Source organism: Vulpes vulpes, chromosome 2, assembly GCF_048418805.1.
Source record: "Vulpes vulpes isolate BD-2025 chromosome 2, VulVul3, whole genome shotgun sequence".
NCBI lineage: Eukaryota > Metazoa > Chordata > Mammalia > Carnivora > Canidae > Vulpes > Vulpes vulpes.
Genome location: NC_132781.1, coordinates 55,767,015 through 55,791,941, shown reverse-complemented (window position 1 = coordinate 55,791,941; position 24,927 = coordinate 55,767,015). Strand labels below are relative to the sequence as shown.

Sequence of the window (24,927 nt, the reverse complement as noted above, 5' to 3'; positions counted from 1 at the left end):
TCTTGTGTTCCTGGGAGTTCCCCATACTGGCCCTAGGGCACCACACTGTGCCCACACTTAATGGGGTGGGCAGGGGGGCCTTTCCGCCTGATTGTGAGCACTGAGAGCATCAAGCCATGTGCCAAGGAAGACAAGAAGTCCGTTCCTTGTTTTGTAAAATAAGCCATGATTCTTCTTGGCTGGCCCTGTCCTCCCAAGCCTGGATATTGGAGTGGGATGCTGTACAACACTGTGTACCAGGCCCTATGCCAAGCATTTTCCATACCCTACTTCACCTCCCTACTTCCTGAGGTGTCCTTATGTCCCTGTTTTAAGGTCACTGTTCTCCACCATTTATATAAAAGAAAACCTGTTTGCATCTCCAGAAGGATGTTTAAAAAATTGACTGATCAGGAATAGTATCAGTACCGGGGACTCTTGTTTCCAGCTTTTCAAACTTGGTTATTACTTAGCTTATAATTAATTTAAGATTTATTTATTTGAGACCAAGGGAGGGAGAGAGAAAGAGCACGAGCAGTGAGGAGAGGGAGCAGAAGCAGGCTCCCTGCTCAGCAGGAGCCCGATCCCAGGACCCTGGGATCATGACCTGAGCTGAAGGCAGACGCTTAACCAACAGAGTCTCCCAGGCGCCCCTTACTTAGCTTTTTAAAAATGAGCAAGTGGTATTTTTATAACTAAAAAAAAATTTCAGTAAAAACAACAAAAAGTCCAGAGAATGTAATAATAATGCTTGTTGGGGACATATGGTATCAGACCGTCCTGTGTCCTGCCAAAGGAATCAGCAGGATCTTTCTGGAGGGCAGAACGGGTAGCTCCTATTTTTCATCGCCTTAAAACTGTATTCTTTTAAAAATTAGTCTTAGGAAATAATCAGATTGCACAAGGTTGTTAGCACAAGGATGTTTATCATTTAATAATTGCAAAAGAGACCAAATGCCCCCCAATAGAGTATTATCTAAATAAACTTTGGTGATCCTGCCCCACTGTGCTGCCAGCGCCTCACACTGCTATGTGGACATAGGGAAAGAGTCACAAAAACTGAGAAGTGGTGTTTAGTGTGGTAACATTTTCATTTTTTATTGTAGTAAGATACATAACCTAAACTTTGCCATTTTTTTAAAAAAGATTTATTTATTTATTCATGAGAGAGAGACCTAGGCAGAGGGAGAAGCAGGCTCCTTGCAGGGAGCCTAATGTAGGACTCGGTCCTGGATCCTGGGATCACACCCTGAGCCAAAGGCAGACGCTCAACCACTGAACCACCCAGGCATCCCAGCTTTGCCATTTTAACCATTTCTAATTGTACAATTCTGTGGCATGAAGCCCATTCACACTGCTGTGCAGCCACCACTCTCCTCCATCTCCAGAACATTTTCATCTCCCCCAAATGAAATTCTGTCCCCAGTAAACAAAAATCTTCCATCCCTCTCCCCTTCCCAGCCTGTGTAGAACCCCTACTCCACTTTGTTTTTCTGAATTTGACAACACTGGGTACCCTCTGTAAGTGGAATCCTACCATCTTTGTCGTTTTGTGACGGGCTTCACTCAGCAGAACATCCTCGGGGGTCATCTGTGTTGTAGCAGGCATCAGAACTGCTTTCCTTTTATTTTATTTTATTTTATATTTTATTTTATTTATTTATTTATTTATTTTTTTTTTTTTTTTTTTTTACTGCTTTCCTTTTAAAGACCGAGTAGTATTCCGCTTACATGTACACCATGTTTTGTTCATCTATCAGTGGACACTTGTGTTGTTTCCACCTTTTTTTTTTTTTTAATTTATTATTTTTTTTTTTATTTATGATAGTCACAGAGAGAGAGAGAGAGAGGCAGAGACACAGGCAGAGGGAGAAGCAGGCTCCATGCACCGGGAGCCCTATGTGGGATTCGATCCCGGGTCTCCAGGATCGCGCCCTGGGCCAAAGACAGGCGCCAAACCGCTGCGCCACCCAGGGATCCCCTTTTTTGTTTTTTGTGAATAACACTGTGTGAACATGGGTATACGAATATCTGTTCTGTTCTCTTTCAGCTCTTTCATCTTAATTTTTTAAAAATCTATATATACATGCATTAAAAATTGACTAGAAGAATGTATATCAAAATTAATATCTCTGGGTAATGAAATCTAAAAGATTTGTGTGTGTGTGTGTACTGTTTGGTGTTTTACAATTAGCCTTTTCAAGTTTAAATTACTTCCATAGTTCAAAAATATTGGGGCAAGGGGCCACCTGGGTGGCGCAGTCAGTTGAGCATCTGACTCTTGGTTTCAACTCAGGTTCTGATCTCCGGGTTCATGAGATCGACTCCCACATTGAACTCTGCACTCAGCAGGGAATCTGCTGAAGATCCTGTCTCCCTTTCCCTCTGCCCCTCCTCCTGCATTTGTGCATGTGTGGGCTCTCAAATCTTTTTTTTTTTTTTAAGTGTTTTTTAGGGCAGCCCAGGTGGCACAGCGGCTTAATGCCACGTTCAGCCCTGGGCGTGATCCTGGAGACCCAGGATAGAGTCCCACATGGGGCTCCCTGTGAGGAGCCTGCTTCTCCCTATGCCTGTGTCTCTGCCTCTCTCTTTCTCTCTCTCTCTCTCTCTCTCTCTCTCTCTGTGTGTCTCTCATAAATAAATAAAATCTTTTTTTTTTTTAAAAAGTGTTTTTTAAAGGTGGCTGATGAGGTGAACCCTCCAAGGTTCACACCCAGGAGTGGTGCTCCTTTCTCAGCCTCGCCCCCATGTTTCCTCAGCCGCCATGCAGCAGATGCTGACAGAGAGTTGTAAGAACCGGCTCATCCAGATGGCCTACGAGTCTCAGAGGCAGAGCCTGGTCCATCAGGCCTGTTCCAGGTAAGGTAAGGAGGGGCTTCCTGTGTTGAGGGCACTCGCTTGGGCCCAGGACCGTGGGGTGAGCGCTGGGCAGAGCCATCCCTCCTGCCAGCCTTGGCTGTGTGTCAGGGGCGAGTGGTGACCGCTCTTTATGATTCCTCTAGCTGGACCCCATGATTGGTCAGGCTCTGGTATAGTGACAGCAGTCACTCCCCCGTCTCCTGCACTTCCTTCCTATGAGCCAGGCACTCAGCCAAAGGATGTGTTGGCTTATTGAATTTGTGACGTTATGTGTTATTAGCCCTGTTTTGCCACCACAGCTCAGGTTCAGAGACCATGTGACATACTCAAGGAAACACAGCTTGCAGGTGGCAGAGCCAGGGTTCAAACCCAGACACAGTGGGGCTGTACTCTTAACCATGGTGCACTCATCAACCTCCGAGGGTCTGTAGAGGTTGGGAGCAGGGTGTCCTGGAGGGGATGTTGATAGGGCTGCTCTCACACTGGCAACAGCTGTGGGTCTGGCTGGCCAAGTTCGCTGCATTGCTGCAGGTTAGTCTATTGAAGGAGCCACAGGTGTCAGTAGAGCCAGTGGAAAAAAGCTCTCCATGCTCAGGAGATGGGCCAGGAGCACTAGCTGTGCTGGTGTTTCTCCCCCTATCTGGGAGGCTCTGGCACAGCTGCTAGCCTCCCCTGTGTCCTCACAGGTACAAGGGTTTCTCCCTCCTTTCCCTGTGGTAGAGCCTAGGAGCGTGGGCACTGGTAAGAGATTGACCTGGACTCTGTTTCTCCTTCTGTTAGTAACCGTGAAGTGCTGGGCCAGTCCATTTCCCTCCTGAGCCTCCGTCTTATCAGAAAAATTGGGATAAGTCACAGTACCTTACCCTGGAGTTGCTGGAGAATTTAATGAGCGTGATGTTTGCTACAGCACTGAATGTAGTGTCCAGCACTAGTAACACAAGGGGGTCCAATAAATAACAGCTATTATTATTAAATAAACTCAAAACCAAGATTCTGCCAAAGTATGGACATATATATATGCAGGGCTTCAGGGTTTGGATTTTTGTGCCAAAATCATTAGACTTGTTCTATGGGACTCAGAGAAAATCCACGGCCAGGGTGAGAAATGCTGGGGATGTAGGGTAGGGCATGGATGTTACTGCCTCAGAAAGAGAGCTTTCTCCTATCCCAGGTGGCTCACCTGGGAGGTCATGAGCTCCTTGTTGGTAGAGCTGGGAGGGCAGAAGCAGGCCACCACTTCAAAGAGCAGTGCAGAGGGGATTCTGATGGAGGGGTGGATGAGAGGACCTAGACACACCAACTCTATCACCTTCCAAGACAAACTCCATGTCTGTCCCAGGATCTAGCCCCCAGCAGGTGCTTCTTGAGTATCATTGAATGAGTTAATGGTTTATCTTGATCTCCAAGGTTCCTGGCCCTTGGTAGATGCTCAGAAAATGTTCAGAGAGTGAATTAATTTGCTGTCTTTCTGGCAGCATGGCCGAAATGGATGAGCGGTTCCAGCAGATTCTGTCATGGCAGCAGATGGATCAGAACAAAGCCATCAGCCAGATCCTACAGGAGGTGAGCCCTGGCCCAGGGTGTGAGGGCAGGGGCTCAAGCTGGGCACAGGGAGCCTGAGGCAGAGCATCGGAAGTCTGCATAGAGCCCTGTCCTTAGGTGATAAGACCAAAGATACTTAGTATGTTTAGAAGTGTACAGACCCTCAGGAAAGGGGGGCAGGGAGAGGGAGAGAGTGGTGGTTTTCTGATCTCTGAGATCTAGAGAAACATCCCCCACTGCCCTGGCAGGCACCTACTACCCATGCTGTGTGGCTCCATTGTAAGGACTTAGGGGGCAGGACGTGGCGACCACTCCATTGAGGTGGAGCCCACAGGAGAGCGCCAATAGCCTTCTTCCAAACAGCATCAGTGAAATGGGGCAGTTAAAAGCACCCATGTCACCAGTTGTGGAAATTCAGTGCACGATGCAGGAACAGCACTGAGCATAGTGTCTGGCTCAGTAAGCCTTTCATAGGTATTATTTCTTAAATGTGAACATGTGAACTGAAGACTTATGTTCCCCCTAAGAGACAGAGAAGTCCTACATGAAGGTGTTTCTGAGCAGATTGTGTTTTCCCTTGGCCTGGGCCCCTTCCAAGCGGCCGGTGATCTCTGTTGCAGAGCGCCATGCAGAAGGCCGCATTTGAGGCTCTCCAGGTGAAGAAAGACCTGATGCACCAGCAGATCAGGAAGCAGGTGAGTGCTGGAGCTGTGGCCCCCACCAACCCCATCCTGCGTGCTCTCCCAGACTGCAGAGGTGGCTTTCATGCGCCAGCTCAGATATCCATTCCCACCCCCTCTCCCCACATTGTAACCAGTTCTGCTATTTTTCATGCTGCCTGTGGGCAGCCTTAACTGCTTGGGCGGCCTCTGCGTCCACTGTGCCCCAGGCAGGAACCCCTCTCTGGGAAAAGGCAGTCAGCTCCACTCCAGCCACCCCCGTCAACTCAGACAGAGGAGCTGGGGAAGGTCAGGTGTCCCACCAGGACAGAGGGGTGCCTGCTGTCCCCGAGGGGCTGCCCCACTTAGAGGGAGCTGTGTTCTAGTCTAGGCTCTACTGCTGGCCTAGGAGCTGGTCTCCCTAGTGGGCTGTGTCAGACCCTCTGGGCTTTCTGGAGGGCAAGCGGGTCATGGGTGCATGGGCTAGAGACAGAGTGAGCTTTCAGGCTGTGGGAGTGCTCATTGCATCCTACTTGGCACACTTTGAATTCTACATATTCGCATGTTTTGGTTTTTTGTTTGTTTGTTTGTTTTTTTACCAAAGCAGACTTACCTTTTTATTTCCCTTTAATTTCAATTCCACCTTGCCAGACATGAAGCTCATTCCTCTGACCAGGGGTTGGTGGGACCATAGAAACTTAGAGAGGCAGGGGCCATAGGGTCACAGGCTCAGGGTGGAGAAGTCACTGGGTGTGGTGTCTGACCCACAGACATCCTCCCCATGGGTGATTCTGACCCAGCCAGCCAACTGTTGCCCTTCAGACCCCAAGCCTGGAGAGCCCTGGGAAAGGGCTCCCTCCCCAACCTGCTCTGTGTTCTGGAACAAGTTACTTAACCTCTCTGAGCCTCTGCTTCCTCAGTGCCATAAAATGGAGGCAATAATGCCTCCTAATAACCAGGGGAGATTTGATGATGTGACATAAAGTTCATAGTACAAGCCTTGCACACAAAATGTTCTAGAAGCATCAGCTGCTACCATTGTTGTTCTTAATCCATTTACCCTTTGCTCTCCTCTATGACACTAGTTAGAGGAAGCAAGAGACTTCAGCGAGTACAAGGCTCAGTGAGGACCTGTGTCCATTCTGCCCTTGGGCCTGAACGTTAAAGGCAGGCCCATCTCCAGTCCATAAACCGGGAGCCTCTCTGGAATGGGCCTTCCAGGACAGGCCCATATGCACCTCCCAAGCCCTCAGGGCCCTGAAATTACTAATTCTTTCAAAGCCCCACTGAGAGGGTTCCCAAGGCACCCAGGCTCCCTTCATTCCTGAGCCCCCAGAAATGTTTCTTAGACATCCCCCCTTTGGCCTTCAGAGAGCAGCTCAGACTTGAACCTTGGTTAATGTGAATTTTAAAAAAAAAAAAAAAACCTGTTTCATCTTCTGTTTAGATTAAGTTAATAGAAACTGAGTTATTGCAGCTGACACAGCTGGAGGTAAAGAGGAAATCCCTGGACACAGAGGCACTGCAGGTATGTAGGGCTTCCTGCCTGCCCCTCCCTCCCCACCTCCTTCCCCACAGTGGCTCCCCAGCAGGCGGCAGTCTCCTCTGTGGCTGTGATGGGAGCATAGTCAAGGGGCAAGCCCAGTGCAGGCCAGGGTTAAGGTTGGGGCAGCTTATTGCTCATCAGGAGGGTCAGAGGAAGGAGGGTTTCATTGCCAAGGCTCACCCGGGCCCATCTCCATCTCTGCATTTTCTTTGTTTTGAAGCAGGGTCACTGCTGAACTCCCTGTCTTCTTTAAGCCATGCTTCTGGGGTGCTAGTTCAACTTATGGGCAGACATCCTCTGGGGAAGGAGCTTTCTTGGTGTCCCAAGGATGTTTGGAGGAGAAGGCCCAGCTGTCACTATGTCACTCCCTGCAGGTGGCTTCTCTGGGAGCTCTAGCCTGGGTGTCTTGCTTATAGAGCCGGGGGCGGGGAGGGGAGGGTGCGGTATGGACCGGCAGGTGACATTCCACCAGGCTCTGCCTGCTGTCCGGGACCTGGGCTTTGTCCTTTGTAGTCCTGCTGTGTGACTTGGACAGGCAGGTGTGACCTCTGCCCAAATGTCCAAAAGCAGATAGACCAATGGTACGTGAGGACCTGTGCCCTACATCGGGCCTCTGAGCAGAGCCTTCTGTCTGTCCCTGTCCCTGTGTCTGTGTCTGTTCCGAGAAGTCTTAAATTGTCTCATGGCTTCTCGACTCAGTCAAAGTGCGCCAAAGTCTACAGTCCTGGTCTTAGGTCTGCCACAGATGTGCTGTGTGACCTAAGGCAGGTCACATTCCCTCCTAGGCCTCCATCTCTCCCCTCCATAAAAGGAAATAATCATCTAGGCCCAGCCTGTGTCATAGGGACATCACACTGGGGGCAAGCTTGCCAACGCAAAGCCCTTTGTGAGCCTTGGCAGGGTCTTCAGAGATGAGGGGATAGGGGAGTTCTCCAAGAAGATGCAGCCACCATGCTTGGCAGGTGCCCATGTCTCCTGCCCATTAGAGAGCACTTGTGGGGCTCCTGTTTGGGGGGCTTCCATGGGTTTCCAAGAGTAAGAAACAAGTAGAACATAGACACAAGCAGGGACTTCACTCCAGTTTGCATGTGCCTCCATCTGGGTGGAACCTTCCAGATTTGTGGGGTTACATGCCAACCCTCCCTGCCTGTGCTTCCACCCACATGCTCTGTCGTCTGTGAGACTGCAGTCATGTACTTGTGGCTTGTCATTTCCTTTGTTGGCTGTTTCTTATCCTTTCACAGTCATCAGTCACTGGATCCCACGCCTGGCCTGACCCCCACGGGGAGAAGACAGGGAGGGAATACCCAGGCATAGAGGCTCCTCGGCTCTGTCCCCCAGCCCTCTGCCCAGTTGAGTTGGGCCCAGTGTGGGGTCCTGGCTGCCAGCTTAGAAACGAGTAGGGGATCTGTCACCCAGTGAAGGGGACTCCTGGCTCGCTCCAGAGCTGTGAGCCTCCAGCGGTACTGGGCATGGTCTTGTGTTGCAGGAGATGATCTCCGAGCAGCGCTGGGCCCTGAGCTCCCTGCTCCAGCAGCTCCTCAAGGAAAAGACGCGACGAGAGGAAGAGCTCCGAGAAATCCTGGTGCGCTTGGCTTCTGTGTTCATTCTGCGTTGCACATGGATTCACTTTCCCTAAACACACTCGCCATTCTTAGAAGCATTTTTGTTATTCCGAGTAATAGTTGCTCATCGAAGGAAAAAACGGAACATATGAAGGAAAAGATTCTCACTTCTGAGAGTTATCTAATACTAACGTTTTGATGTGTTTTCCGAACTCTACAATGCATATTTATAGCTGTGCCTGTGTGTGCCTTGTAACCGTAAGATGGCACATGCCCCTTTAGGAGCAGCTTGCTTGTATCTGTTCTTCTCATGTCCCTAAAATGCCCACTACACTCTGCCTGGCTGCATTGGATGGGCCGTCCTCACCCATGGCCAAGCATTCAGACTACTTCCAGTTTTTTACTTTTCTAAAGAATTCTCTCTGTCTTTGTAGCTAAGTCTTGAGAGCAGCCATGAGTAGTTATTTAGGACAGATGCCCAGGAGAGGACTTTCTGTGTCCAGTGTAGGCTGTTTAATAATCTTTTGATAGGAGTTGCCCACCTGTCCCCTGTACCCAAATGGGTTTGACTCTGGCACATTGTCAGGGTAGCAGAGCCCTGTTTAGGGGTAGCAAGTGGGGATCACTTCCTCCAGACCCCATGTGCATTGGAGCACTGGGGACAGAGGCCAGAGCTCAGAGACCTAAGTCACTCCTGTGGTGTCATTAATACTCCAGACAATCTCTGAGCTCCATTGTGGGTGGAGGCCTGTGCAGAGAAGAGCGAGACCAACTTTAACAGCCTCATTTGAACCCATGTGTTGTGTATGGTCCAACCAGAAGCTGCCTGTTCCTCACGATGCCTTACGGCCATCCCCTGTGAACAATGCATTAGCATCGTGCAGCGGTGGCCGTATGCTCTGGTGCTGTGCTTCTACCCTCAAGGGGCCTCAGAGGACTCACCATCCAGGGGAGGAAGCATCACCTCAGCAGATGGTGACTGTGTCAGGGTCATGGGCATCAGAAGAGAGCTGTATCTGCAGCCCGGGAGGGCCATGGGTGGCAGAGGGATGGGAGCAGCTTGGCAAGGTCTAGGAGGGATGACCAAAGGACAATCAAGCCCCAAGGGGACTGGAGAAAGGCCTGTGTCAGAGTCTTGCTGCCCACCTCTCATTTGTCCCCCAAGTGTGGCCACAGTCCTGGCTGGGTGGCCTGGCTTGCTCAGAGCACAGGTCCCAGGGCAGAACAGACCTGGGTCCAAGTCCTGACCCTGCGCAGCTCTTTAACCGGGCAGCTTCCTAATTCCCCTGAACTCCCCTTTCCTCACCGTTCACGTTGCTGTGCAAATTAAGGAAAATGGGACCTTGGTGCAAAGTAGGATCTGTCAGGTAGTGCTCCAAGGATATTAGCTGCTGCCGTCACTGCTCCCATCCCTCGTTGTGGCCCTGGCCCCAGCACCTAGAACCATGTGTAGTCAGAACAACACCCTGTGACTACTTGTTCATGGCAGAATGAAGAAATCTGTTTCCATAGCAGATATCATTCTCCAGCTTTTTCAGAAGGGCAAAGCCCACTCCAGAAGCTCATGTTGTCTTTAGAATCCTGTTTCTCTCCCTGCCTGTCACCAGAGTGTGTGCTCAAGCAGGGCCCTGCAGAGTCTGGTGGCAAGCATCCAAAGCCCAGAGTCAGGCCTCAACCCCAGGTGTTCCTGGCTGAGATTGTTTGTGGCAGGAAACAATCCTGCCTTTCCAGGTTCAGTAGTTTAATAAGTGGTGAGACTGTGGTGGCTGGGAAAGTTCTTTGTAAAATACCAAGCACCTTCCACCTGCTGAGACCATTGTTTGAAAGCATCACTGTCATTATAGTTTTTATTTACTGACCTATTGATGCCTATTTTGACCTTGGCAGACAGAGTTAGAAGCCAAAAGCGAAACCAAACAGGAAAATTACTGGCTGATTCAGTATCAACGGCTTTTGAACCAGAAGCCTATGTCCTTAAAGCTGCAGGTAAGGACTGCTGGCCTCCACACTTTCAGAGAGCCCTCCTGTGCCTCAGTGATGTCCTGCTGCGTGAGCTTTCCAGTAACTAGTGTACCAGGTCCTGTGCTGGGCCCTGGCAGGGACAAAAAAGAGAAGGTGCATTCCTTCTGATGAAGGGGAGGCAGCTGCATTGCTGTGTGGGGCAGAGCCTCTGAGCATGCCCATGTGTGAGCGGGCAGCAGGAGCTGCCTGCAAGCCCCTGCTGAGGGCAGGACAGATGTGGTTCCCCCTACCCTGAAGTGTGCACGTACACACATGCATACACATGCTTGGCTTTTGTTTTGTCTTGTTTTTTAATTAAAATGGAGCCTGTGTGTGTGTGTGTGTGTGTGTGTGTGTGTGTGTTTCTGTTTCTGTGTATACACACTATCTCAGCAAATCTTTTTTCTCTTAAAAATAATGACAAGCCGGGGCAGCCCTGGTGGCTCAGCGGTTTAGCGCCACCTTCAGCCCAGGGCCTGATCCTGGAGCCCCAGGGTGAGTCCCACACCAGGCTCCCTGCATGGAGCCTGCTTCTCCCTCTGCCTGTGTCTCTGCCTCTCTCTCTCTGTGTCTCTCATGAATAAATAAATAAAAATCTTAAAAAAAAAATAATGACAAGCCATTATTCTCTACAAGCCAAGTTCTCTAGCCATGTGTATATAATAGACCTCCTCACTGTTTCCAGATAACTGCGTAGTATTTAGTATCTTGGTGAACCCTCATTTATTTAAACAGCCCCTGTTGATGGGTATGTGATTGCTGAGCATTTTCAAGTTTACAGCCAGAGTGGCAGTGAACTTTCTTGTGCCTTTATCTCTGTGCTTACATGTGCATTTTTGTAGAAAAAATTCCAAGAAAATACTTTGTGACATTAAATTTACTTAGAGCCTTTGTTTGCCATCGTAAATAACGAGGTCATATATGCAGTGCACTCAGCTTCTCCTGCGGGTCTGTCTTGCAGGAAGAAGGCTTGGAGCGCCAGCTGGCAGCCCTCCTGGTGGATCTGTCGGCGGAACACTACCTGCCCATCTTTGCCCATCACCGCATCTCCCTGGATATGCTGAGCCGGATGAGCCCTGGGGACCTGGCCAAGGTGGGAAACAGCAGCCCCTCACGGCCACTGTCCGATCCTCCAGGGGTCCACTTGCTCTCCTGCAGCTCTTAGTGAGGTCTGCCATTAGCAAACGTCCCAGGGGCCCCCTTGCCATCTGGAAGATGGCCAGCACACCCACCTCATTGGTCCCTAACTACCACCCCCCCTGCCAGGTGTACTCTGCATGCCATCTGCCTAAGAAAATCCAGGGATGTGGGTTCTGCTGAGTCCAGACTGCCCCCCCCCCCCCACATACACACACTCAAATTGGACCTTCATGTTGTAGGCCCAGGGTAAGTCCTTGGAGGTTGTTTCGTCCAACCCTGTGCCACCACCCCCCCACCCCCCGGTTTTACAGACTTTGTGGCAGCACTGCCCGAGCCTGGTTATATTCTCAGTAGGAAGTGAGCTCTGCATTGCATTAGGACAACCAACATCCCTGTAGCACTTACCAGTGCAGGCACTGTTCTAAGTGCTTTTCATGTGCTAATCCCTTGAGCCCTCCCAACAGCCCAGGCAGATAGGTATCATCCTTGTCATTTTTCAGATGAGGAAGCAGATACGGCAAGGGAGTGACATGCCTGAGGTCACACAGCAGAACCAGTCCTCGGGCGCGCGTGGTCTGATGCTGTTTACCAGTCTGCTGTGTTGCCTGCCCCTTGGCCCAGAAACTGAGGCTCAAAAGGGCTTGAGAGGGGCTGTGTGACTCCAGCACTACTGCTTCTCAGCAGCTTGGCCTCAGTGGGAACTACCTGCTCCTTCCTGTGACTCAGGACAGTGGGTCCTGACTTACCTGTGGTCATGGGGGGGGGGGGGGTGCGGTCACGCAGGTAAAGCTGTCAGCACAGTCCCTTCCCCAGTGTGGGGCAAGCACATGCTAAACTGTGGCCCCTACTAGTGTCTGTCTCCTTCAGGGCCTCAGTTTCTCTCCATGCCACCTGGTCACCTTCACAGCTGTGGTGCTGCACTGCCTCATGTTGACCCAGGGGCCCAGCCTCCACATTTCCAGGTGAAGGTGCCAGAAGCCAGGAAGGAGGCAGTCCTGGTGGCTCTGTACTGGGTAGTGAGCTCCCACCTAGCCAGCCCATAACTTGCTTTTCCTCGAACTGCCGTAGGTGGGTGTCTCAGAAGCTGGCCTGCAGCATGAGATCCTGCGGAAAGTCCAGGAGCTGCTGGATGCAGCCAGGATCCAGCCAGGTACCAGTACAGGACCTCTCCTAAGCAGAGGCCCCAGCCTCCCTTGTGGACTGTGCTCTGGAGGTGGTCACCTGTTTACATTTCAGGACAATAACTAAGGGCGGGTTCTAACCCCTTGCAGTCCTTAAGGCTCCCTCCTAAAGGAACAGGATTTCCAAATGGAAAACATCGGCCATAAAAATGGGGTGGTGGTGCAGATAGGCCTATCCTATAACCTTCTCTGAAGCTACTATACAGACACTGGGAGCCACACATCCCCAACCCTTGGAATGGAAGGAGAAACCAGCCATACCTGGTGCCCAACACTGTGCCAGGGGCAGGCCTGTGTTTTGGATGTGGAAAGATGTTTTTGATGACGTACGAAGGGGTAAAGGCAAGTCAGAAAGGCATTCCACCTACGCCTGAAGGCCTAGAGAAACATAGGTGCTGTGGCTGCAAGAGGGGCAGGAGACCTTCAGTCCTTTTCCTAACAACCTCTTCCTGCTCCCCTAACCATATCCCATTAAATACAGAAGAGCCCCTTTACAGTGATAGTTTGGGGGCACCGTGGTACCTTCAGAGAGCCTAGTGTTGTAACAGCCTTTTAAAAAAATCAAGTTTTTCCAGTTATAAAAACTTCTAATTCAAACCATAAGATAGATGGGAAAATGTGAACTGGCATCAGGATGGGCGTCAGTGATAGAGAAGACTCAGGGATGTTGGCGATGTTGGTGTACGTTGAACTATAATGAAAAAGACTACATTTTATAAGGGCCGGTTCTGTCCTGCCTGTTGGGACCTGGGCAGAGCATGAGGACAGGGGTGAGGGGACTTCTCATCCCTCTCCCTGCTCCCTGGTGGCCACCTGGGAGACCTGATGGAGCAGCTGTGAGCACAGCACCCCTGCCACCCCTCAGCCCCTAACCAAGGGCTCCTGCCCCCATGGCTCTACCACCAGATGGAGTCTCCCTGTGGTCTTGGGCAAGTGGCTTCTCTTCTCTGAAAGCGAGAAGCCCTACCTGCAGCATTACTGTGAAGGATCCTGGGGGAATGGTCAGGGATCAGAGACCCCAAATAACCAGCACTGTGGCCCTCCCTGTGGTGAGCCGGCCCTCCTATCTCACACACAGGGGAATGAGGCTCAGAAGAGAAATAAGGGGGCCCTTACCCCTACAGTGAGATCAGTGCTCTGCCTTAGCTCACTGTCCACTCGTGGCAGCTAGAGCCAGGGGATCCCTAGGGGTTGGGATCATCGTGGCATGACCCTGGCTCAGCCTACCCTGCTGGTCCCCACAGAGCTGCTGAACCCACACAAGGGTGAAGTCCTTGGGGCCCTGGAGGTGCCCACTGCCCCTGAGGAGCTTCCTGAGTCTGTGAGCCCCTCTGCTCCCCCAGCAGAGCTGGAGGTACAGACATCAGAATGTGTCGTGTGCCTGGAACGGGAGGTAAGTCTAGGGCAGCAGCCCCCAAACCCACCCCCCCACCCCCACCCACGAGCTTGACCTGCACCCATCCTGAGCCTTTCCAGGCACAAGTGTTATTTCTATATACTTGTTTCTAGTAGTTTCTAATTGTATTCATTAGAAATTTTGGGAAATCCAGGAAAGCAAAAAATAGAGGAAATTACCATGATCCCATGACCCAAATACGAGCAAGTTTAATGTCATTTTCTGGGACTTACTTTCTTTTAAAGGGGTTGGGGTTTTTTTCCCCCTACTTAATTAAGGAAAATTTCCCAAGTCATTAATATCAACACAATTTTCTCTGAAGAGACTTCTAAAACACCATCTTTTAAAATCTATAACAAAAAAATAAAAAATAAAAATAAATAAAATCTATAACAAAATAAGGGGCACCTGGGTGGCACAGTTGGTTAAGTGTTCCTCTCTTAATTTTGGCTCAGGTCATGATCTCAGGGTCGTGGGGTCAAGCCCTATGTTGGGCTCTCTGCTGAGCACAGAGTCTGCTTAGGACTCTCTTCCCCTGCCCCTCCCCTCCTCTCTCTCTCTCTTTTCCTTTTTCTCAAATATTAAAATACATGTACTTAAAATCTATAACAAAACTAATGCTTATTGTAAAAACTAAGCAATATAGTATATAAAATAAAAACCCTCCCTTCCCTCCACCGTGGTCTTGTCCCAGAGACCCTACTTAAAAGAAGCTACCATGTTAGCAGTCGAATTCCTGCAGGGTCTTCACTAAGCCCAGGGAATGCCATGATGTAGGGGGATGTGGTGGTTATAAACTGAACCAAACCCCGGCTTTAGGGCCCTGTAGGTGGCTTCCAGTTTATTTCAAGCAGTGCTGTACCAAACAGCCTTGAACAGAGTTGGGAGCACATTCTTGACTATTTCCTTAGGATGTCTTAAAAAGAGGACATGCTGAATGAAACAAAGCACAGGCATGCTTACATGGCTCTTGGTCCATGATGTTAGAATCGTTTGTAGACCTAGGGGCTGGTCAGTGCAAAAGGCAAAAATTAGGAACCCCTCCAGGGCCAATAGCAGGGCTGGTTGGACACACTACAGCCTCCTGTGCGGCTTTTAGAGAGGGCATGGAGGGGCCAAAATAGGTGGTCCGTGGGTACTTCCGTGATGTTCGATGGTGTGTGATGGCCATGGTATCAGATTCTTAATAAAGACAAAAAGAGGTTGGGGGGACTCTTGCCCCATCGCTGGGGAACAGGCAGGGGCAGGACCCAGAGGCTCCCACTCTCTCCCCTCAGGCCCAGATGATCTTCCTCAACTGTGGCCACGTCTGCTGCTGCCAACAGTGCTGCCAGCCACTGCGCACCTGCCCACTGTGCCGCCAGGAGATCACGCAGCGCCTCCGGATCTACCACAGCAGCTGAGCCCTGGCCATCTGTGGCCCACCCCCACACCACCTGCGGCCGGGGGCTCCAGCCAACAACCCTGCTCTGGACAAACTAGTACAGCGCCCCTCTGCCCTGGGCCCCTTTCTCTCATGGGGGCACTGCCCCCTGCTCTTCATCTCCAAGCACACCTGGGTGGGGGAGGACCGGGAGGGGCACAGTGTTCCTGCTCATCGAGGTTTGTGGGGAAAACAGGACTCGGCATGAGGACTGGATCTGGGGTTTGGAGAATCAGTGGTGCCACCATCTGAGCACAGGACCCCGTGTCCCGGTCTCTGCCACTTCCCAGCAGAGAAGTGGCCGTGTCAGGTCACTGCCCTCCAAGAGCCTCAGCATCCTCATCAGGGTAACATGGATAGTGCTGTCCCCTTGATGGGGTGGTGGGAGTGCAGGGGCCCTGGCCAAGAGTGTGGAGCTGTGTATGGTGTCAACCACAACCACCGTGGGCTGTCCTCAGATCAACTTGCCAGTGTGTGTTGAGTGCAGGACTAATGCCACAAGCAACGTTGGCCCCTCCTGACCTCCCGCTCTGGGCCCCTCTGCTCTCCAGATCTGCACCTCCTAACCACCACCACCACCCTGCCCCCACTGCAGTTCGCAGGCAACAAGCTTTGCTGACCCAAAGCAGTATTGTCAATAAATCCACCTCCAGCCTGATCCTCCTGAATCCTTACTGGGGCTTGGTGGAGCCCAGAAGAGGAGGGGGTGAGGTCTGGGGTGGGGGTTGGGGGAGGGCTTTATCTCAGTCAAAAGGAGGGAGAGAGAGGTGCTAGAGGCATCCCTAAACAGTTATCCAGATCTCCCCTTTATAAGTGGACAGACCGAGCTCAGAGAGCAGGGCATGGAGAGTCAGCCGGAGCAGGTTGTATGTGCATGGGGCAGGGGCTGTGGGTAGCTCCATTACTGCTAACCCAGCTACGAGCCATAGGCTCCGTGCCTGGCGTCTGGGGCATGGCCGTGCTGGGTTTGGAGCCTGGAAGTATCAACTCCTAAACCCATGCAGTTGGGCAGATTTTTCACTGCACAATTCTAGAAGGAGCCATGCACCTTGCACTTGCTTAGAGCTGCACACTTATTGTAGAGGTGGGTCTCTTTGGGGTACCTGGGCTCTGCCTCCCGCTAACTCTGAGCCTGGCCAGCTTTCCAGACTCCTTTTCCCGTGCATTCAGTATGGGACAGGATTGGGCCCTACTGCAGGCAGTGGCCACCAGGGGGCACTGAATGCTCACCCCGGGTGCAGTGCCAGCTAGTGGGGCTAGTGGGGCTGGCCGAGGGGTGGCAGAGGCCTGCCTCCTCTGGGCCCCACTTTCCCTACCTCACTGGGACCATCCATCCTGTAGGCTAGGGTGGGATGAAAGCCCCTTGTAAGTCCTGCTGTCCAGGCAAGAGCTGGGGCCCCTTTGCACAGTCTCCTCCCCCACCCCTAACTTCCTGGGAGCTCTCTGATGGCTCCCTCCCTTGGCCCCAAACCTGAGCTCAGCCCAGCCAAGGGAGACTGGGACCTGAGTGGGCAGGGCCACTTAGGGCACAGCGTTTTTCACGTAGGCTCCTCACTAGGCCCGGGGAGAACTTCTGCAACCAACTTTTATAGATGGAGCCTGAGGCTCTTGGTAGGAATTCGCCAAGGACAACAGCAAGACTGCAGTTGAATCTCTGGTCTCTGGCCCCATAGCCCCTGCCGCTCCTCACCTCAGCCCTTATAGACCAGCCCTCAGCCACTGGCCACCTTGGGCAGGCTGGCACCAGGGAAGCCGATGTCCCCCCCGCCCCAGGAGGTCTGCTTTCACCCTCAGATGGGACAACCCATACCCATGTGTGCCCTGTGCCCCACAGCCTCAGCCAGGGATCCATAGTACCTTCTTAGGCCTCCGTGTACCTGGTGGGGGGCTGGGGGTGTAAGGAGGGCGCCCGCCTCCCGGAGTGCTCAGTGAATGCTGTGTGAGCAGGACTCCCGAGAATGCCTACACTGCCGTTCGAATCCAGCTTGAGCCCAGATGCCTACCCCACTGTGGATGCCCCAGGGCTAGGCTACGTGGCCTAAAGGCTGCTGCCACCGCTCCTGGCCTCACCCCGGCCAGAGGCTGCCTGAGGAACCCCTGCGCCTATGTGGCTGAGAAAGCCGAGCGGCCCTCAGGCAGGGCAGCCTAGCCTGCGCCCTGTACCTCATGTCTCCGGGTCAGCATCCTCCCCCGACCATGCACAGAGAGGTAAAAAATGAGCCCAGAAAGGGCACACGGGTGTCCTAGCTGGGCTCTAGCCCAGGTCTCCCCCAGGTGGCACCACACACAGGCCACTGGCTTTAAATCATTTATTGATTAGTAAAGCTTAAACGGTTTGCATAATATTTTCAGCACGATATCTGGTCAGGATGACTGAGAAAACCCCAAAAGAAGGCACTAGAGGTGCACATCTGAGCACGGACCATGGTGCTAGAAGGTTAGTGAGGCACTGGAGATTAGGGCTGGGGGACCAGGGGTCCCTGAGCACCAGCCACTGCCATGCAGCCTGTGGGTCTGCAGCCCCTGCCCCAGGAAGCAGATCAAGGGGACAGAGGATGCAGGGCCACAGAGGAGGCTGGGGAAGGGGCTGCCAGGCTGGAGCTGCCTCACTTGACCTTCACCCCCAGGAACAAACAGCTGTGCAAGGACATCTGAGAAAATATTCAGGGTGAGGTGACTTGGTGATGCAGAGGCAGTGGAGTGGGGGCCAAGCCATGGCCTGACCCCAGATCATCAGAGGGGCCACCCATGATGCCTTGGGGAGCCACATGCAGCTCCCCTGGTGGACAGTGCGTACCTGGGGGGTGGCCCTCAGGAGACAGAATCTACACCCTGCAAACCCCACTTCTGAGCAGCCTGCCACCCCTCTGTCCCAGCCCGGGGTGTGTGGCCACAAGTGGGGCAGGGGAACAGGCAGGAGCCAGGCTGGGGGGTGGGGGGGTGGGGGGGTGGAGATGTAAAAGCCTGTTCCAGCAGCCTTCCCTCTGCCACCTCAGCCTGCTCTGAAGACACTCCAGCCATACTTCCCTGCAGGTCACCTCTTCCCTCCCTTGGAACACTTCCTCTACACCGACCAGCACATTCTGGGCCTTTCTTGCTCCAAGCCAGACCCCTCGGCCCCCCTCCTCCATGAGCATTCCCCCAAACCAGCACACCCAGCCTGGTTGCAGCCTACAGGAACCCACCCCCCCCCCCCCCACCCGGTGCACTTCCCTCACCCAGAGCAGGGCAAGCAAGGCCAGTGTCCACTCCAAAACTGGCTTCCAGAGGCCCGGCCAGGATTGAGGAGGACAGTGGTCAGGACCCAGAGCTGGACCTCAAGGCTCCATATTCCTGGCTCCAGCAAGTCCCCTGGTGAGGAGAGAATTAAATGGCTGAGTGACACACAAACAAAGACTACGCCCATCTGAGGAGGAGGGTGAGACCCATGAGGAAGGCAGAAAGGGAGGACCAGGCCACTGGGTACTCCTCAGCCCCCTTGGCTGTGCCCAGCCCCCAGCACAAGCAGGAAGCCCAAGATCATCCCACAGAAGAGAAAACAGGGAGCAAAGTGTGACCAAATCCAATAAAGTGACTCAGGTGGGCCACCCCTGCCCAGCCCCAGAGGTACCACAACAGCCCTGCCCCACCTCCACCCTGAGGCCTAGATCCAGGGCTCCCCGCCAGGGGCCTGGCCTGCCAGGGTCTCGGAGGGGGTGACCCATGTGCCATGACCAGCAGAAGCTCGGGTGACTGGCCTAGAACTCTGTCTGCACCCCGGCGCTGTCCTCGGTGGTGGTATGGATGGGAGGGCGGTCACCGGGGCTGGACACCTGCTCCCCGGTCTCCTGGTCACTCGGTTTGGGAGGCTCAAGGTCCGCAGCCTTTCCAGGAGGGAGTTGCCACAGGGGTGAGGCAGGTGGTGAGGAGGCCTCTGAGGCTGCCACAAGCTGGGGGCTCTCCGAGGAGGGGGCCCCATTGAGCAGAGGGCCAGCCGGCAGGGGGTTCTCCTCCTGCAGCTCCCTGGCCACCAGACCACGGAGCTCAGTGACACTGTCCGGGGATGCAGGTGACAGCAGCTCTGAGCTAGCCTCGAACGGCAGCCCTGCCTCCTCATCCTGGACTACGGACACCACCTGCTTGGCACGCCGTCGCTTTTCTGAGAAAGTGGCTGCTTCTGGGGCACCAGGGCTGCCACCGTCTCCACCGCTGCCGCTGTATTCCTCGCTCCAGTCGATGGGGGCACCCTCAGCCAGCAAGTGCAAGTTGGGGTCGCTATTGTGCATGACCATGCTGTCCCGGTATAAGTTGTGCTTCCTCTGCACCGCAGCCTCCTTCACAGCTGTGGGGCCAGAGGGCTGGGTCAGAATATTTAGTCCAGGGGCCACCACCACACCCTCCACCATGCCCAAGGAGGAAGCCCCCAGGCCCCCGCCAGCCTGAAGGGTGTCATGATTGGTGATTAGCCCAAGCCTCACTGCTGGTGGCAGCCCAAGCTGGCCATCACCATGTCATCTAGTCCCTCGTCTGACAACGTCTGTAATGCCAGAGACCTGAGCCAACACTCAGGGAGGCGTCAGGACAGCATGGAGAAGCGATGCTCCTCCTAGGGCCACAAGCATGCCTAAACCAACCCCCAGGCCTATCTCATGACAGATGGGACCAGGAGGACCTCTCAGCAGCCACCCCATCGCCCCCCTGGCCATGAGGATCCCCACAGCAAGGTGGGAGTGTCCCCTCCCGGCCCCAGCTCGGCAGCTGGCTGTCCCATACCCTGCAGGATGTCCTTCATGACCGTCTGCAGCACCACCTCCTCATATGTGTTCTCCACCAGGATGAACCTGGCGAAGTCCTCAAAGATCAGCTCTTGGAACCGGGGCAGCTCCTGCAGGGGTGGAGGGGGCATGGACAAGTGGATGTCAGGCTGCCCCATGGCCCCACGGGGGGAGAAGGGGAGAGCTGTGCATGGGGAGCTGTGGCGGGGAGAGGGGGTGCATGCTCACCGACTTGCACGTGGGGGCCAGCTTCTTGAGCAGGAACGGGATGGTGATCTGCAGCAGCGCCTCCCGGAAGAACCGCTTCCGCACCGAGCTGCTGTCGTAGTCGTACTTCTGCAAGGGAAGACGGGCCCCGTGGGGGGGGAGGGGTTCTCTAGGTCAGGGGGGATAGAAGCCTAGGGGACCTGGCCAGAGCTTTGGAGTCCTTGTGCATGCAGGGGAGCCAGTGGTGCCTCCCAGAGGGGTAGCCCTCCTGGTGCTGGGATGGGGTCCGGGCTCTGGGCACCGGGGTCAGGCCGCTCACCTACCTTCAGCACCCGCTCCAGGATCCGCTGGGTGGCCTTGCACAGCTCCTCCCTGCTGGGCCCCTTCCCCAGCTCCTGGTATAGAAGGCTCTCAAAGGTGTACACGGCGTTGTCCATTTGCTGCAGGGCACACCGTGGGGTACATGAGGGCCCGGAATGACCACAACCTCTGCCCACATGCCTCTGAGGTCTGCATGGGGGTAAGGGAGGCTGTGCACTCAGGTGTTCACCCACACCTTTACTGAATGTCTGTGCGTGGGCACTGTGTGGGGCACCCAGTCCCTCAAGGAAACAGAGGTCCTGGGCCCTGCATGAAGGGGCCTGGGAAACATGGAGGGCTTCCTGGAGAAAGGGGTCGCTAGGATGAAACCTGAAAAAAGGAGTCCAGGCTAGCCAGAGGAACAGGTGTGCCAGCAGATGGGGAGCACCCAAGAGGCCAGAGCAGGAGTGAGCACTCCAGGGGCAGAGTGCGGCTGCTGGGTGGCACCAGAGGAGGTAGGGCCAGGGCCTACGGTCGTGGAGGGAAGGGCCTCTCCCCAGGAGAGCGGGCCTGTGGAAAGTGGGTGGCCGTGGGTGCTGGGGCCCACCTCTCGCATGTGGATCTGGGCTCGCTGCTTGAACACGGATGTGCTGGACACGTCGAAACGCTGCTGCAGCCCATCGAGCCGCAGTGGCTCCATCTTCTCATAGCAGCTCTGCATCTTGAGGGGGTGGTACGCCAGCTGGGACAGCTTCTCCATGTACTGCAGGGAAGCGGAGATGCAGGGACCTGAGCAGGGCCCCCCAGAGTAGAGGCAGTCCCTGCAGCCCCACAGCTCACTTGGGCCCCGGGAGTCCCCCAGACGTGGGTCTGGCCACCTGCAGGTGCCACCTGCAGGCTAAGCTGTGGGGGCCCAGAGGGATGAGGATATGAAGGCTGGAGCCAGGGGACAGGTTCTCCTGGGTGACCTTGAGCAAGTCACTCACCCTCTCTGAACCTCATATTCCTCAGCCTCAAAATCGGGAGATCCTATCTCATGATCTCTGAGGTCCTTTTTGGTTCTCAAATGCTGTGATTTTTATTGTCTATGGACCCCTCAGTTCCAGTGTGGAAGAGGAGGGCAAAGATTACAGGATCAGTTCTGTCTGCACCTGACAGCCATGTAGGGCTTCAGACACTGAGGACCCCAACATGGGGTCTGTGGAAGGAAGGTTGTGCCCCTGAGAACCAGACCACTGAGGAGAGGCATGGGCCATCTCCATGGGGGGGGGGGGGGGGGGAGATGCATGACATGGCACTTCAGTAATTGTACTTCCTTCCATCCCTCCTCCCCTTCTTCCTCCTCTCCCTCCTCCCCTCCTCCCCCCTCCCCCTCCCCCCTCCTTCCTTCCCTCTTCCTCTCTTTCCTCCTCCTCTCCCTCCTCTGTTAAGTCCTCTGATACTTCAGTAACCTGCCTAGTGGAGGGGATCACCAATCCCTTTTCCTCTGCTGCCCCCAGTGCCTCATGCCCTCAGGCCCTTAGTCTCCAGCAGACCCTCTAGGGACAGGTGATGCCCTGAGTCATGGCGAGGGCCCTGCAGGGGCTCCATCCCCGGGCCAGGGGCCTGGCCTCACCTCACCCAGCTTGTCGGCACCGCCCTCGTTGATGATGTTCAGGTTCATGTCGGTCACCTCTTTGAAGAAGACGTCCCGCACCTCGGTGAAGCCCTGGCTGGTGGGCACCATCAGAGCCTCCAGGATGGACGGGATGTAGGGCTGGACGTGGTTCCGGACGCACACCTCTGCCTTGGGGAGGATGAAGGCTGCACCCAGGGGGAGCCGGGTGAGTGCATGGACCAGAGCCCCCAGGCGCACTATTACACTATCACTATACGGAAAACCACTAGCGACACCAGCCAAACAGAAGGATTCATAGGTCCATGCATCAAAAAGAACAAGGATTTCTGAGATTGGCCCCTGATATTTCTAAAACTCTGATGGCAAACTAAGAAAAAGCACTTAGTCCAAAGGTGTCAGCGTTCTGCTTCACTCAAGGTGGAAAGAAACCCGTCTCTAGGAGTCTTGCTGCTATGTTTAATGCAACAAAACACGCTTTGGTAGTTTTGGTGAGTCTCGGGGTTCAGCACACACCAAGCCAGCCCCTGCTCTGGACCCGCATGCCTGGCTTCACGCAGCCATGAACGAGGCCTCTTGCCCATGGGCACAACCAGCTCCGGGACCCTCGGAACAAGGCCTCTGCGCCCTGGGGGTGTTTTGGGGTCCCTCCCTCTCCTCTGCCTAGCTAAAGTTGGCTGTCTGATAAGATACTGTCAGCTCTCCATGTTCTACGCAGCTCACAATGAACACGGTGAGAAGAGAAGGGGCCTCAGGCACTCACCCTCCCAGAAGCTACCCGCGGCCACGGCGCAGGGAGGACCGAGGGCACAGGGTCGGGAACAGGAAGGCACACACACTGACCCCAAAGAGTGAGACGTGACCAGAAGGAATCACGCGATGAAATCGATGCCTGCAAACCCACAGTCAAGCCCAAGACTGACCAAAACTGAGCAAGAGGCTCGAACTGCCATGACAAGATTGACACCCTCAAGGTTGAGGTTCACAGAAATAGCCACAAAACTCCCAGGACTTGGGAGAACCAATGGCTCAGATTTGCTTTCACTTTTAAAAATGACCAATGAATGGAGTCACCAGTGTGAAAAGTATGCAGGTCGGCACAGAAGGGAGGCAAGCCCTGGCTCCTGAAGCCCCAGGTGACCTGCCTACCTCGGATCTTGCTGGCCAGGTGCTCCTTGGAGGTGATGATCTGGTCCATGTCTGTGCGGATGGTCGCCTCCATGGCTGGCCGGGCCAGCTGCAGCTTGGCCAGCACGGCCTCAAAGCGTGCCTTGGCCTGCTCGTACACCATGCGGTACACGGCGTCCGAGATCTGTGGGCAGTGCTGAGGTGTCAGAATCTGAGCAAGGGCTCCAGGCAGCCATAGGAACCCCAGCCCCGTGCCCGCACCCACCCACCTGGATCCACTGCCTCTGTCGCTCCTGTGGCTTGCCCTTCAGCCGTGGGGCGAGCTCTGCCTTCAGCTCAGGACCCAGCTCCTCCATCACCAGGTTGCTCAGGATCTAGGATCAGGAGGCATAGCCAGGGCAGGGTTAGAGCGTGGCCAGCTGGCAGATTCCTCTTTGCATTCCACTCAAGGCTCACCTCCTGTAGGCTTGGCCTGGCTCCATGTCTCCGCTGCCCCACCTTACCTGCTCAAGGGACCTACAGGATCCTCAGAATCAAGGATCTCCCCCCTCACCCACCCCAGGGGCTTTGCACATGCTGCCTCCCTGTCCAGAACACCACACCCTCTCCCCCCTCACTTGCACATAGAAGTACGTGTGTTTATTTGCCAAACGTCTGTTTCTCCTGCTGGATAGAGAGTAAGGGCCAAGGCCGCGTCTCTCTTATTCATAGAAGCACCCCAGCACCTGTGTCAGGATAGGTGCTTGGTAAACGACTGAGTAACTCCACCTGCTCAAAATGATCTTGTCTCCTTGCCAGCCCTCTTGGCCTCACCTGCACCTCGTTCCCACACAGCATCTCCCAGGTGCCATACAGCTCCTTCGACTGGCGGTACATGCGAATGGCATCTGTGAATGCAGGGCCCTCTACCTTGGAGGCCTCAGGGATGCCTGCTCAGGAGAGGGAGGGAGAGAGGAGGTCAGTGGGATAGCTCAATGGCCTTTACCAAGATCAAGTGACTGCCCAGAGCCACCTCCCGAAGGGTGCAGACACATTCCCACCCCCACCTGCAACCCCAGTGCCCCCATACCTGCGATGACAGCAGAGTGTGTGGTGACCATGGTAATAACCCTCCACCAATCTCCTCTATATGCTCTTTATCTTCTGAAATTTTCCCAACCACCCAAGACTATCCTCCAACCCGACTTTGCAGATCAACGGGCAAGCTGCAAGGTCAGGCCACTGGCTGGGGGGGGGTCCCAGGACAGTGAGTGACAGAGCTGGGACAGAGGTCACCCTGCCCCACCAAGAGAGGCAGCTGGCACAGCAGGGAGGGTGCCGGAGGGACCCAGGGGTCCTCATTCCAGTGCAGTTCCTTCCCCTTACTGCCTGCATCAGGGCCTGCAAACTTTCCCCCACAAAGGGCCAGCCAGTAAACATTCTCAGCTTTGCAGACCAGGTTATCTCTGTTGTAAGGACGTCAGGACGTAGCTCTGCCACCACAGCATGGAAGAAGCCACAATCTAGAAACCAGCGAGCCAGTAAAACAGGCTGTTTTGTAAATCAAAACAGATTTTGATTTACAAAAACAGGCAATGGGCCAAATTCTGGGCTGTGCACTGTAGCTTGCCAAGTCTTGCTCCAGATCACTGA

At 54.1% G+C, this 24,927-nt stretch overlaps 2 protein-coding genes across 26 annotated transcripts in view; one reads left to right on the top strand and one right to left on the bottom strand.

Annotated features, from left to right (window-relative positions):
* LRSAM1 (leucine rich repeat and sterile alpha motif containing 1) overlaps positions 1–15,949 on the top strand; it is a 39,828-nt gene extending 23,879 nt beyond the window's left edge. For 13 of the 24 annotated variants that reach the window (XM_072748559.1, XM_072748557.1, XM_072748555.1 and 10 more), the window contains 9 exons: positions 2,739–2,838; positions 4,314–4,401; positions 5,001–5,075; positions 8,075–8,170; positions 10,038–10,136; positions 11,113–11,244; positions 12,360–12,441; positions 13,717–13,865; positions 15,146–15,949. In XM_072748559.1, coding sequence (XP_072604660.1) covers positions 2,739–2,838; positions 4,314–4,401; positions 5,001–5,075; positions 8,075–8,170; positions 10,038–10,136; positions 11,113–11,244; positions 12,360–12,441; positions 13,717–13,865; positions 15,146–15,271 — 947 coding nt within the window. In that variant the 3' untranslated portion in view covers positions 15,272–15,949. Of the gene's footprint in view, positions 1–2,738; positions 2,839–4,313; positions 4,402–5,000; positions 5,076–6,486; positions 6,568–8,074; positions 8,171–10,037; positions 10,137–11,112; positions 11,245–12,359; positions 12,442–13,716; positions 13,866–15,145 lie in introns of all 24 variants that reach the window. The other 11 variants (XM_026009345.2, XM_072748554.1, XM_026009342.2 and 8 more) reach the window with 1 other exon arrangement.
* A 1,637-nt stretch (positions 15,950–17,586) lies between these two features.
* NIBAN2 (niban apoptosis regulator 2) overlaps positions 17,587–24,927 on the bottom strand; it is a 51,299-nt gene continuing 43,958 nt past the window's right edge. For both annotated transcript variants that reach the window (XM_026009335.2, XM_072748542.1), the window contains exons 6-14: positions 24,109–24,224; positions 23,565–23,669; positions 23,317–23,479; positions 22,168–22,355; positions 21,160–21,315; positions 20,576–20,692; positions 20,274–20,381; positions 20,044–20,155; positions 17,587–19,612 (exon numbers count right to left, since the gene is read on the bottom strand). In XM_026009335.2, coding sequence (XP_025865120.1) covers positions 19,029–19,612; positions 20,044–20,155; positions 20,274–20,381; positions 20,576–20,692; positions 21,160–21,315; positions 22,168–22,355; positions 23,317–23,479; positions 23,565–23,669; positions 24,109–24,224 — 1,649 coding nt within the window. In that variant the 3' untranslated portion in view covers positions 17,587–19,028. The remainder of the gene's footprint in view (positions 19,613–20,043; positions 20,156–20,273; positions 20,382–20,575; positions 20,693–21,159; positions 21,316–22,167; positions 22,356–23,316; positions 23,480–23,564; positions 23,670–24,108; positions 24,225–24,927) is intronic.